Source organism: Eretmochelys imbricata, chromosome 2 (genome assembly GCF_965152235.1).
Source record: "Eretmochelys imbricata isolate rEreImb1 chromosome 2, rEreImb1.hap1, whole genome shotgun sequence".
Taxonomy (NCBI): domain Eukaryota; kingdom Metazoa; phylum Chordata; order Testudines; family Cheloniidae; genus Eretmochelys; species Eretmochelys imbricata.
In genome coordinates, this window is record NC_135573.1 from 109,851,113 (window position 1) to 109,863,926 (window position 12,814).

The 12,814-nt window shown below is 44.9% G+C and overlaps 1 protein-coding gene across 5 annotated transcripts in view; it reads right to left on the reverse strand.

The window, feature by feature from the left end:
• MCUR1 (mitochondrial calcium uniporter regulator 1) overlaps positions 1-12,424 on the reverse strand; it is a 34,699-nt gene extending 22,275 nt beyond the window's left edge. For 2 of the 5 annotated variants that reach the window (XM_077810599.1, XM_077810597.1), the window contains exons 1-4: positions 12,019-12,424; positions 9,919-10,041; positions 8,752-8,855; positions 954-1,055 (exon numbers count right to left, since the gene is read on the reverse strand). In XM_077810599.1, the coding sequence (XP_077666725.1) occupies positions 954-1,055; positions 8,752-8,855; positions 9,919-10,041; positions 12,019-12,118 (429 nt within the window). In that variant the 5' untranslated portion in view covers positions 12,119-12,424. Of the gene's footprint in view, positions 1-953; positions 1,056-8,751; positions 8,856-9,918; positions 10,042-11,575; positions 11,807-12,018 lie in introns of those variants that run through there. The other 3 variants (XM_077810600.1, XM_077810602.1, XM_077810601.1) reach the window with 3 other exon arrangements.
• Positions 12,425-12,814: the final 390 nt, after the last annotated feature.

A 12,814-nucleotide genomic window follows, 5' to 3' on the forward strand; every position in this document is an offset into this window, starting at 1 on the left:
TTCTTTTTGCAAATACAGACTAACACGGCTGTTACTCTGAAACCTATTTGTACACAGTGTGATTAATCGCGAGTTAACTGCAATTAATCAACAGCCCTAATAAATTGTGTTTCCAATTTATGTATGTTAAACACAGTTCAGAAGCACCTTAAGTTAACAGTCCCATTATTTTTTCCTTGTTCATTCACCTCTAAATATATAAGATTACGGATAAACAATTTTTCCCTTCTCAATAGCCAACAGAACACCTTCTATTTGGTTTCCTTTAATTGTGACCTTTGGCAGAATTGTTAACAACCTACCATCCTCTACAAGGTTTCTTTCAACATCTTTTTGCTTGCTGTAAATTTGTTAAACCGCATCTGCCAACGAGATGGTAAAAATTCCTCCTCTTCAGCAGACTAATTTCACTCCTTTGGGCTGACTGACAGGGTCCCTATACAGCAAAAAGATATGCTCAGCTTCTAGGAAGAGGAGCAATGGGATATCTGACATACGTCAGGAGTGTTTTAACGCTGTCCCCAAAGGAGCCTAGAAATCTTGTAAGACATGCATTCAACTACGGATTGTATAACTACTACTGGATCAAATTTTTTAATGCTGTAAATGATTATATTATATTACTACTTCTTCAGGTTACTGGGTGCTCTGCAAGCAACTCTCCACACTTGATACTATGATTCTACTACTCTTGGCTTTCCCTCCCCTCCTCCCAACACAGAGAAGTTTCAAAACACAACAACAAAGCTTGATGCATGGCTTTCCTCTATGCTGTGTGTTCTCAACTTGGGGCTCGTGACCACCTTCCCTTACTTTATGGCGAACTGGGAGGGGCATCGCAAAGCTTTTTTCTGCTGGAACACGAAGTCATGGTGTGGAAAAAGTTGAGAAGCACTTCTCTGTGCGGTATACAAAAAAACCCAGTGCTACACTAGTTTGTATGTGTTTTTTACCTCATTTTCAGCTCGGAGTGCTGAAAATTCACTCTTTTCTAAAATAATCATATCCTTTTTCACACCACCAATATGAGACATTATTTGCTGAAGAGTGATTTCCTTTGAAAGAAGAAAGAAAAATTCAGCTCATACCATAACAACTGCAACATCCTAAAAACTTGTACTTGTGTACAAATATAGTATTTAAAATGCTATTATTTCAGTATCCGTGTCACTTAATTTAAGATGGCTAATTTAAGCTCAGAAGCTAGCTAAATTTTACTCAGAGCTAGCACAAAACACTAGCTATTTCTGAAATATCTACAGGTTGGTGGAATTGTGATATCACTGGTAGCTCCTCTCTTCACATTTCAGCTTTTCCTCTTCCTGCTGCAGCTATAAGTGTGGTGTTGTAACATTAAAGCAACTAGTGACTCCAGTGATGCAAAGAGCTGGAGAGGATATGGGGAAGGAAGTGCATTTGGACCATATCAGTCATATTGCACCTGCCAGCCGTAAGTTCTGCAGACTAATAGATACATGTAATACTACATACTGTACCAAGTCAAATAAGAGGGCATTTTATTGTAGGCATGTACTTAACCTAGAATACAAATAAGAACTCATGACAAACTGTTCTTTTCCTCTTACAAGAAAAGAAAAAAAGATGCACAGAACAGCATATAAAGAGAGCACTTCAGTAAAATGTTCTTTCCTATTTCAGCCGAGATCAAGATACCAGTTACAGGAATGTTTACTTCAACACTCCAAAGAATGCAATTTAGGTGCCATAACTACTCCGGAGTGCTCAGCAGGTCCATTGGTCATACCAATACAAAGCAGTGCTAACTTGTGTTTTTCTTTTTTCTTATTGTTACAGCCAATGATGACCATCAACTGGCTCTGGTTATGAAGACATGTCAATAGCAGTATTACTTCAAAGTTTAATCTAAGTGAAATATTAAACAATGCTTAAATCCTGTCTTCCCTGTGTTTATTTTAAATAAACAGTATTATTTTATATATATTTTCAATTTCACTGAGGACAGCAAACAGGACAAAGAACACAAAAAGTGGAGAAAGGTGGCCTGCTCCCACCTGTTTTACCCTATCTTTCATCCTCTCCAGTTCTCTCTGTAATTGTAGGCATTTTTCTACAACTATACTAACATAAGTCTTTACACCATCCAGGTAGTAACAGAGGTAAATATTTATTCCCATGCTATAGATGAGGGTGCTAAGGAAGAGAGGCTATATGAAATGACCAAGATGACGGAGAAGTCAGCATCAGAGCCATAATTAGAACACAAGAATCCCTTGCTCTTCGACATTCATATAATTTACTAGAACAAACTTTCTTATGCTATGGAGTCACCCATTGTGACCAAAGGCTAGAGATGAGCTAGCTTCTATAAGCAGTTTGCTGGTGGCTGGGAGGGTGCTTTGAGCAACCCTAGCACTACTGGTCTACTTCCAGCTGCAAATAGGTCTGGGGTCTTCCCAGAACCAACCGCCCCCCCCTCCCAAAAAAAAAAAAAAATTCTAAAGACACAGAGCTGCCCTGGGTAGCTGTAGAGGACATCAAGAATAATCCATGAGTTTCAGGAAATAATCATAGTGACAAATAATCATATCCTGTATATGATGGAAACCACTTCAAGCCAGGGGGTACTACTGCACCTCCAGCACCAGCACCACTGATTCGGAGTCTATTTGAACAGGGACTGGAAGACTACTTGTCCAAATTTAGCATCGTCTCTAGATTGCTGAGAGATTGCTTAGCGAGAAGCGAAAGCGTGACATGATGACCAGGTTGCCACCTTGCAAATGTGGATGTTAGTCAGAAATGTCACAGAAGTCGCTTGGAATCTAGTCAACGTCTCAGTACTCTATCTGGGGCTAGCCAACTCATAATGTAGGTGAATACAACTGGATATCCATGATAAACTCCTTTGTGTGGAAACAGGACTGCCCTTCATTCTGACTGCAAAAGCAATGAACAACTTAAACAAAGAATGGAAAGGTTTAGTCTGTTCTAGATAAAACACTACAGCTCTTCTGAGATCTATGGTGTGCAATCTCTCCTCTTCCTTATTATGGTGAGGCTTTGGGAAGAAGGTTAGCAAGAAAACTACTTGGTTGATATGAAAAGTGGAGACCACTATTGTACCCAACCTTAGATGGGGATGAAGGTAAACTTTATCTGCGTAAGAAACCATATTTGGATAATCTGATACTAGGGCTCTCAACTCTCCTGGCTGATGTAATGGCTAGTAAAAACACTACCTTCACTGAAAGGTGCAACAGAGAGCAGGTCACTAATGGCTCAAAGCGGGGGACCCATCAGCTTTGTTAAGACTAGATTCAAGCTCCCTGGTAGAACACGGTTCTGTACATGCATAAATAGTCTGTCCAAACCCTTAAAAACCTTATAGTCATCGGGTTGGAAGAAAAGGAGAGGTTATCCACATGAGGGTGGAATGCTGATAACAGCCACTAGGCATAGTGTGATTGAGCTAATTGCCAATCTTTGATATTTCAGATACAAAAGATAGGCTGGACTATGCTGAATAGAAGCAGGAATATGGGAGACCCCTTTCAGCTTCAACCAGACGGAAAACCTTGCTAAATGGGAGAGGTAAGTCATCCTGTTTGATGGTTTTCTGCTACTATTCAGCAGTACCTTCTGCATCTCTCTAGAGTAGGACTCCTCCACTGAAGTTAAAGACGAAGACTCCAGGCTTTTAGGTGAAGGGCCTGAAGACTGGGGTGGAGGAGGCAGCCAAACTTCTGAGCAATCAGGTCTGTGTGAAATGGGAATAATAGTGAGGGACTAATTGAGAGGTCCAAGAGATGAGAAAACCAGTGTTGATGGGGCCATACCAGGGCAAATTGCTACAAGACAGGCCTTGTCCTGGTTGGCCTTGCACAGAACAAGAGGGATAGGGAGAAAAGTGACCACAGCAGTAGAAAAGCATCTGTCAATGAACCCAGGCTCAGTTCTGCTCTAAGCAGAACTGGTGAAATTTTGTGTTGTCCTTCGTTGCAAAGGGATCCATTTGGGGAGTTCCCCAGAACGGGAAAATGGACCTTGCTACATCTGGGCAAAGGGACTACACATGGTGATTATTAAAAACCTGCTCAGGTTATCTGCTAGCATATTCCAAATACCCAAGAGGTGGGCTGTATTCGGAAGCATAGAGGTGTCGATGCAGAAGTCCCAGAGGAATATTGCTTCCCAACAAAGTTTACATAAAACATGGCACCAATATTCCCCTTACCCGAACAAGAGGAAGGAACGCCATACAAGGTAAGCACAACTCCTTGATGTTTACATGTAGGCTGAGATCTTGGGGAGACCAGAGACCTTGCATCTGCAGGGGTCTCACATGAGCCCCCACAACCCATATCTGAGGCATTAGTGACTAAAGTAAGAGATTGCTGAGGCAGGGTGAAAGGAACTCCCTTGCAGATGTTGATTTGATTGGTAGATAGACCCAGGAAAGATAAGATGTGACTTGGTATGTGCACTAACATATCTGTGGGATGCTTTTTTAGTTAATACACCTCTGCCAACTAGCCTTGAAGGCGTGTGAGAGACAGTCTGAAGTACTGGACCATGAAAGTGCCACTCCGCCATGTGCCTAAACTTCCACCCCCGGGGTGAGAGAATAAGCCCTTCAGTCCAGAATGAGGTTTTGCATTGCCTGAAACCTTTTCAGCAATAGTAAGGCCCTGGTTGCTGTAGAGTCCACAACCCCACTCCAATGAATTCTGTTCCACAGACAGGACTGAGTTGTCTGAGTTGATCAGCAGACCAAGTGCATTGAAGGTGGATCAGATTATGCCTATGCTGGACATCACCTGCGACCTGGATTGACCTCTTATCAGCCAGTCGTCCAAGTAAGGGACTACATAACCCCGACCTCCAGAAGAAAGCTTCTATTACTGCAATGCACTTTGAAAAACAAGTGCGGCAGCCAAGAGATTAAAGGGAACCATTGTAAACTAATAATGGCAACTGCTGACAATGAATCTCAGAAATTTTCTGTGGCTCTCATGAATCGCCATGTGAAAGAAGACATCCTTTAAGTCAAGAGCAGCGTATCAGTCCCCCAGCTCTAGGGAAGGGATTATGGAAGCTAGAGTGACCATCGGGAATAGCAATTTTTGTAATAACTTGTTTAACTGCCTTAGATCTAGGCTCCCTTTTATCTTTGGGATCAGGAAGTACTGAGAGTAAAATCCCTTTCCCCTGAACAAAGGAGGGACCTCCTCTATAGCTTCTACAAAGAGGAGTGATTGTATTTCTTATAATAATGCTGCTTTGTGAGAGGGGTCCCTGAAGAGGGATGGGGAAGGAGAGGAAGAAATAAATTGGAGCCTATATCCCACATCCACCGTGCTTAGAACCCACCAATCTGTTGTGATGTGGGCCCAATGACGACAGAAGTGGGACAAACAGTTTGAAAAAAATTGTAAAATAAAAAGGAGGCACTCTTAGAACTCGTAAAATGCTCTTGACCTGCCCATCAAAATGAGCTCTTGGAAGATGCTACCTGCCTTGATGAACTGGTGACTGCCAAAGCAGAGGGCAGTGGTGGGTGCCTTTTGTAACCTCTGCTCCTTCTCCTTGGCAGATCGTGGGCTTGAGGGGCAACCCCTCCCCCCCAAAAAAATTCTGGGACTGATGAGAACAAAAGGCCTCCCACTTCACTGCTGGGGTGCAAATGTCCAGGGATTTCAGGGTTGCTCTAGAGCCTTTGAGAGGATGCCGAGCATCTTGTGAGAAGTGTGATTCTCAAAAGATAATTCCTGGATTGTCTGTTGTACTTCTGGAGGGAGGCTAGACGCGTGTAACCAGGATGAGTGGCTCATCATGATAGCAGAAGCCATGCTGCAAGGGGCAGAATCTGCTGCATCAAGACCTGCCTGCAGAACCATTCTGGTAACCAACCTGCCCTCCTCTATCAAACACCGGAACTCCTATTTCACCTTGTCTGGGACGTGTCTTTGAAACTCTGAAACTATATCCCCCAGGATGAAATTGTAGCACCCCAGCAAAGCTTTCTGATTTCCAATATGAAGCTGTAATCTCCTGTGGAATAAAGCTTCCTCCCAAGTAAGTCCAGCTTCTCATCCTCAATTTTTGGGGGTCGTTGCCTGTTGTCCTGTCTGTCTCTCTTTCTTATTGGCTGCTGCCACAGGGGAATCTGGAGGAAGATGATGACACAGGTGTTGGAACCCCCTGAGAGGGAACAGAATACTTCCTCTTTGTTCTTTCTGCAGTCAGAGGCAGGGAAGCTGGGGTCTACCAGAGGACCTTGGTAGGCTCTAAGATAGTCTTATTTATAGGGAGAGCTATTCTGGTTGGAGACACAGATGTTGAAACATCCACTACCTTATGTGATCTTTCCCAGGCCTCCTCTGGGTGGATGTCTAAATCCATAGCCATCCTCCTCAACAATTCCTGATGGGTCTTAAAATAATCAGAAGGCAGATAAATAGGTTCCAACACAATTGCCTCATCAGAAGGCAAAGAGGATGCCAGCGGTACTGGGGGCTGGTCATGAGAGAGATCCCAAATCTGTTCAGAGCAAGGCTCAATACTGATGACAGGGTGCTTTTGTCACTGATGCACCTGATGACCAGTAGATGGAGCCTGCTAAGGTGGCTGTAGAAACGTTCTTGAATGAGGGAGGAAGCCCCACAGCCTCCAGAAGGACCACTGCTATGGCTCCAGCCCCCAACTGTGCGTAGAGCCAAGAGTCCCTTCTATAAGCCCCTTCCTGGAACTAAGGCTGAACCCACATCAGGCAGGCGACATACTCCTGATGGTGCGACTGGATAGGTTGGGATACATAGGATCCCACTTCAGAGTCTGATGAAGGAGAAGCCTCTTCTTGTGAAAATGGCAGTGCCACACCCATTGGTACCAGTGAAGAAGGTTCAGAGTCTGAAGAAAGGGAAGCAGAGAAGATCATCTGTGGCTTTCCCCTAGATAGTACCCCTTTAATCAATACTCTGATGGTTGAGCCCAATAGAATTGCCTGGTGCAGAGGTTAAGGCACTGACAGTGGCACATTGGGCACTGGTGCCAGGTGAATTTCTTGAACTGGTCGTGACGAGAACACAGAGATTTAGCAACTCTCTTGTAGCTTCACATGCCTCAGGAGTAGATGGCACCGGGAAGACACTCTGCGGTACCGGAGTGCGAGGAGATGCCAACGAAAGTGCGTTGGGAGCTGGTGTCAGCAGGCCGACACTGGGCTCTGGAGTCAGTAAACTCCCCTGTTTAAAGGCATGCTATGGGGAGTGGTTCCTCCTTAAACACACTCCCATGTCGCTAGAAGAGCTCGACCTCTTCACATCTTCCAGTGATCCTGGCACAGAGTCTGATTTCCAATGCCTCTTCCTCAGTACCAGCAACGCCAATCTGTCTCTCAGTATCGGTACTGCCAGAGGTGTACTACTGGCCAACACCAAGGTGCTCAGTACTTGGGCCAAGGAAGACAGCTCAGATAGAGGATATACTGCCAATTTGAGCAGCAAATGTTTTATTCTGGTTGTCCTGCCTTTTATAAAATGGGGCTTAAAGCCCTTGCAAATGGTACACTGGTCGCTCATGTGAGCCTCCCCCAAGCACTTAAGGCAGCTGAGATGAGCTTTACTATTAGGCATTGCCTCACGGTAAGAGTGGCAGGGCTTGAAACCCAGAGCGCATGGAATATCTCCAGTACCAGGGCTGGAACCGAGACCAGGTGCCAGAACCACACAAAAAACATTTTTTTTTTTTTTTAAACTGACTAACTACCTACTAAACTGAACTAACTATACAATGGGTACTACAGTACACCCTCACTATATTCCCTTCATAATAACAAACCTTCAGTTATAATGAACCTGGTCCCTGGATTCCACCTCGAGCCCAGCTACAGAGCTGGAGGAGCTGTCAGCCGCCCCATCCTCACTGACACTTTATTTTGCTATAACAGACTCCTGGCTATAATGAACAAATGGCTTTGATCCCAATGGGTTTGTTATAGCGAGGGTGTACTGTATTTACAGTATTTGACTAAAACTTGAAGGAGGACAGGAAACTCTAATAACCATCATGGGTGATAGGAAGGAACTGAGGTGGGTCAGGGGCAGCTTGACCCTTTATGCCTGTGCCTAGGTGTGAGATAGCAGACAGAACTTATGATGCCCTAATGGATACCACAAAGGGAAAATCTCTCTGAGAACTGTGCACTGGATTGCACGAATGCCTACAGTGGAATGGACAAGTGCAACCACTCAAAGAAGAGCCAAGGAAACCCTTACTTCCTTGTGATAGCAAATGGGTTTGTCTTTCTTGGGAAGACTTGCACTATTCGCTATATCTCATGTGCCAGTCAATTTGCGTGTGTCACATATCTCAATCTCTTACCTAAAAATTCTCTAGTCAATTACCATTTCAACCCCAAAATGATGGCCTGTATTGCACTTGAGCTTGAAAAGTCTGCATCTGGGTGGTGCACTGAATCACAATAGTTGAAATTCAAAATCCATAGCAACACTTGTTTGTGCATTTGAGAATAGGGGAAAATAAAAATCAGGCCTCAAAACTAAATATAAATCAAGCATCCAGTTTGAAAACACCCAGAAGATATATAGGGATGCTTACATTGTATTTTTAACCCCGAATTTCTTTGCTGTTCAAAATGTAAGGTACAATTTGAAGCACAGTCATTCCTTAAATACCAAGTTACATGTTTTACTAGTAGAAACATTAAATTTTGGTTTTCTTTAAATCCAACACCTTCCTGTATCTCACCTGTTGTACTTTGGTCACCATGTCCTTGTAAATCACATCCATGTTGGTATTCATAATTTTCACTAACGCAGATACAATTATCTCTGATTGCTGAGTAGTGAACCCTAAGCAAAACAAAATACAGCAAAACATAGCAAAATTATGCCTGAACAATTTTTTCAGAGATGTCTCTTTCAAATACTGTTCACAAAGATTTTTAATAAATTATGGCCATGGCAGAGGCCACAAACATACTCCTCCCTCCATTCAGAACTAACAACAGAACACAATGTTACTGTCCAATTAATTAAATTAGAAACACACAAACATGCAAGGTTTCTCCACCATAAAATGAAAACTGCAGTATAGCTAAATGGCAACTTCTACTGTTCAGCACTATCCCTCAACAACAATATAGGATGGTGGTATTTTATTTATTTATTAAAACAGATGTGGGTACACATCAGAATGTCATATTGTCTCTCTCATGCCTGCTTAGTTTTTTGTGAACAAGCAGGTTATTGGAAGTTATAACCTTGCTCTTCAAGAGCAGGAACCTGATTTTAGTACACTACTTGTTCAGAAAAATGTAAAAAGGTATGCACAATCCAATAAATCAGAACAAAACTAGTTGGTCTGTTTTAGGTCTACCAGTCTTTAAGACTCTGTAAAATATAACAATATGTAAAGTGAAGTGTATTATGATTTAACTCACTTCTGCTGATTATTGTAACAGTTGCAACATTCTACTAAGATATTTTGCAAAACAATAATCCCTCAAGAAGTACTTTCAACATTTGCAGGTTCACAATAAAGGCAGTGATATGATATTATGGATGAGAATTAAAAAAAATGCAAACGTAGGGCAATTACAAGGTATGTAACAGTTAATTAAGTGTTATATAGCAGGCCTGACCAGTTTCTGACTTCAGTTACACAGATGTAAATCCAAAATAACAAAAGTCAAAATTTGATCTTAATAATGTCCCTTTAAAGCAGAATAAATATCTCAGTAAGTTTTAAGCAATCTTTATAAAAGCTATCTCACTAAGAATGACACTTTTAAATTAAGTGTCACAGAGAAATAACTGCACAAGTTTAGTACTCTGAAATGATAATGAAATCATACAGCAGAAATAAGTTATAGATCACTCTACATATTTGAATAATTTGTAACAGAAAAGTTACCATTTTCTTCCAACAGGCACACTAGAGCATGGGTGTCAAAGAATAGCTTTCTACTCCCCGATAAGGAAAATTTCCCCTTGACACTGTGAGTTTGTAAAGATGATGCCACAGAGATGCTTAAGTCTACAAAAAACGCATACAAGTTACTGGGTCAATATGAAATGAAAGTACATTCACTAAGACACTTTTTATTCCTGTAAGAAGTTCACTACATACTTCCAATAACTAAAAAATGGCATTACTTTAATCTACTATAAAATTCAATAATCTCTCCCAACATACATTATTGCAACATGCTCAGGATGCTGGAGTTAGAGTGCAAAGCACCTTCCAGTCAGCTATTCTGTTCAGCTTTTTATACAGTTGTACGCCATCACCATGGTATCTGAGCACTTTCTAGTAGCCTATTACCCTTGTGAGTAATCTCTGTGAACTCAGTGGGACTACTTATGTATAAAGCCACATTACAAGCGGTACAGCAGCATAACTGCTCTGCCACAGCAGCGTAGACATTTCCTACAGCAACAGAGAGCACATCCCCTCAAGACAATTCTTCCATTGACCTAGCGGTGTCTACACTGGGGCTTAGGTCAGCTTAACTACATCTCTCACACAGTGTGAATTTTTTACGCTCCTAAGTGACGTAGCTAGGTCAACCTAAATTTTAGATGTAAATGTGCTCTTACTCACACACACAGATGTTTGCTGGATTAGGGCTTAAATAATGCGTTCAGCACCTACTCAAGTCCATGGGAGTTGAGGGCACTTGGTATTTTTGAGGACTAGGTCCACAATCTTAGGCCAGATCTACACTATAAATTTACATTGGTGTAACTGTCACTCAAGAGTGTGAACCTCCCCAACGCCCCGAGCAATGCAGTTATCCCAATCTAACCCCCGGTGTAGACAGTGCTATGTTTATGAGGACTTCTCCTGTTAAGGGAGCTACCGCCTCTTGCGGAGGTGGATTACTACGCGGATGTGAGAACTTCTCCCGTCAGCGTAGTAGTGTCTTCACTGAAATGCTACCGTGGCGCCACCGCACTGGTCTAGTTACATCGCTGCAGCGTTTTAAGCAGAGAACTGCCCTTACTTCATTAGCCGTTACTTCCTATTATTTACTGAAATACAGTGGAACCTCAGAGTTACAAACACCAGAGTTACAAACTGACTGGTCGGCCACACACCTCATTTGGAGCTGGAAGTATGCAGTCAGGCAGTTGAAGGGGGTGCGTGTGAGAGCAAATACTGTACAATACCGTGTTAAACAAACTACTAAATTTGAGGTTCTGCTGGACTTGATGGCCCTTTAAACAGAAAATATTTATTCACAATCTGATATTTACCATTGTAAACAAAACTTAAAAACACACAGCAAATACTGTTGCTGTTTGTCTTTTTCAAACAGAGTGTGAAGAGATGGGATTGTTGTAGGGAAGGGGAGATAGGCTAGAGTGCTGTGGCTACTGAAGAGTTATGAGGTTGACTTGCGATAAACATGACACCCATTTTATTATATGTAACAACTCCCACCAAAACTGTAGAGAAGATATAGTTATGCTCAATTCAAATCTCCCGAATAAGTATTTAAAGTATAATAGGGTTAGTTTTCTGGATTAAGAATAACTGGAAAAAAAATGCAAACACTTATTCCTACAACTGGCAGAAAACAGCATTTCCGCAGGAGAGTGAATTTTCTCGTGGGCAGCAACATCGGAGACCCTCCAGCTCGGTTTTACTAAACACGGCTTGTCACAACACCGCGGGCAGGCGGCGGAAGGCGCCTGTGCGGTTGCGCTGCGCGCGGAAACAAGCAGGCCTAGCCCGGGAGAGCCCGGGCTCCCCTCACAGGCCCCCTTGGCGAGAGCAGACGCGCAGGCCGGAAGCCCCCGTGGCTGTCAGGGTGGGGTGAGGGCAGCCCGCGCGCGGAGAGCGCCCCAGCCCGCGGCAGAGACTCCAGCCCCCAGCGCTGCGGGGCCTGGGGCGCAGCGCACACGGGCTCCCGGCTCAGCTGGCGGGGCTGCAGACTGGGCGGGCCTGGCCCTGCGGGTGAAGGCCGGGCGGTGGCGGCGGCGGCGCTCGCGAGACCCCCGTTCTCACCCCGCTCGCTGCGCGGGCCAAGACGGCGCAGGCGGCCGGTCCCCGCGGCGGCGGCGGCAGCAGCGCTGAACCCGCTGATGCCTTTACTCCAGACTCGCATGGCGCCGCGGGCCGCATCCCCTGGCAGCGCGGAGGAGGCGGTTACTAACGGGCGCGCGTGGGCGAGGGGCGCGTGGAGGAAGCCTGCTAGCTGCCAGTCTCCAAGGCAACGGGGCGACGGCGCTGGCGCGGGGATGTCACGTGAGGTGGCGGAGCGGCCGCCTCCCCGCCCTGGCGGCTGGAGCAGGAGGACCAAGCACAGCGGAAGTCTGGCCTCGATCGCATCACCCTCCGCCTGAGGGCGGTACTAAGGCTGTCTCCTCAAACCCCTGCGCCCCGGCGTCTTAATTCCGGCACCAAGCTTCGCCAGCCCATTTGGGCACCCAATGCGCATGCGCCTCTACGCGCAGATGTTTCCGCATGATGCGCGGTGACGTCTGGGCCCCGCCCCTTGACGAACTGAGCGGCGTGGGCGTGGCTGAGTGCTGAGAAGCGCTGGGGCGCTGGCCAAGGGGGAAGGCTGGGGGCGGTCCCAGGCGCGCTCGCCCGCCCCCCGCTGGATTGGATCCGCCCCACACAAGGGCAGGCAGAAGAGCCAACCACGGGGCTGTAGGTTACCAGGGGCCCGCCTGGGCGTTGTCTGACGCTGTCTGAGCTCAGGGGGTGGGGGAGTTTTGGCACCCGCCGCCTTGCTTGGTGCAAGCCACTAAGGATGCGAGTCTGAATGAGACCTTTGCTGTGGGCAAAGAAGCCGGCC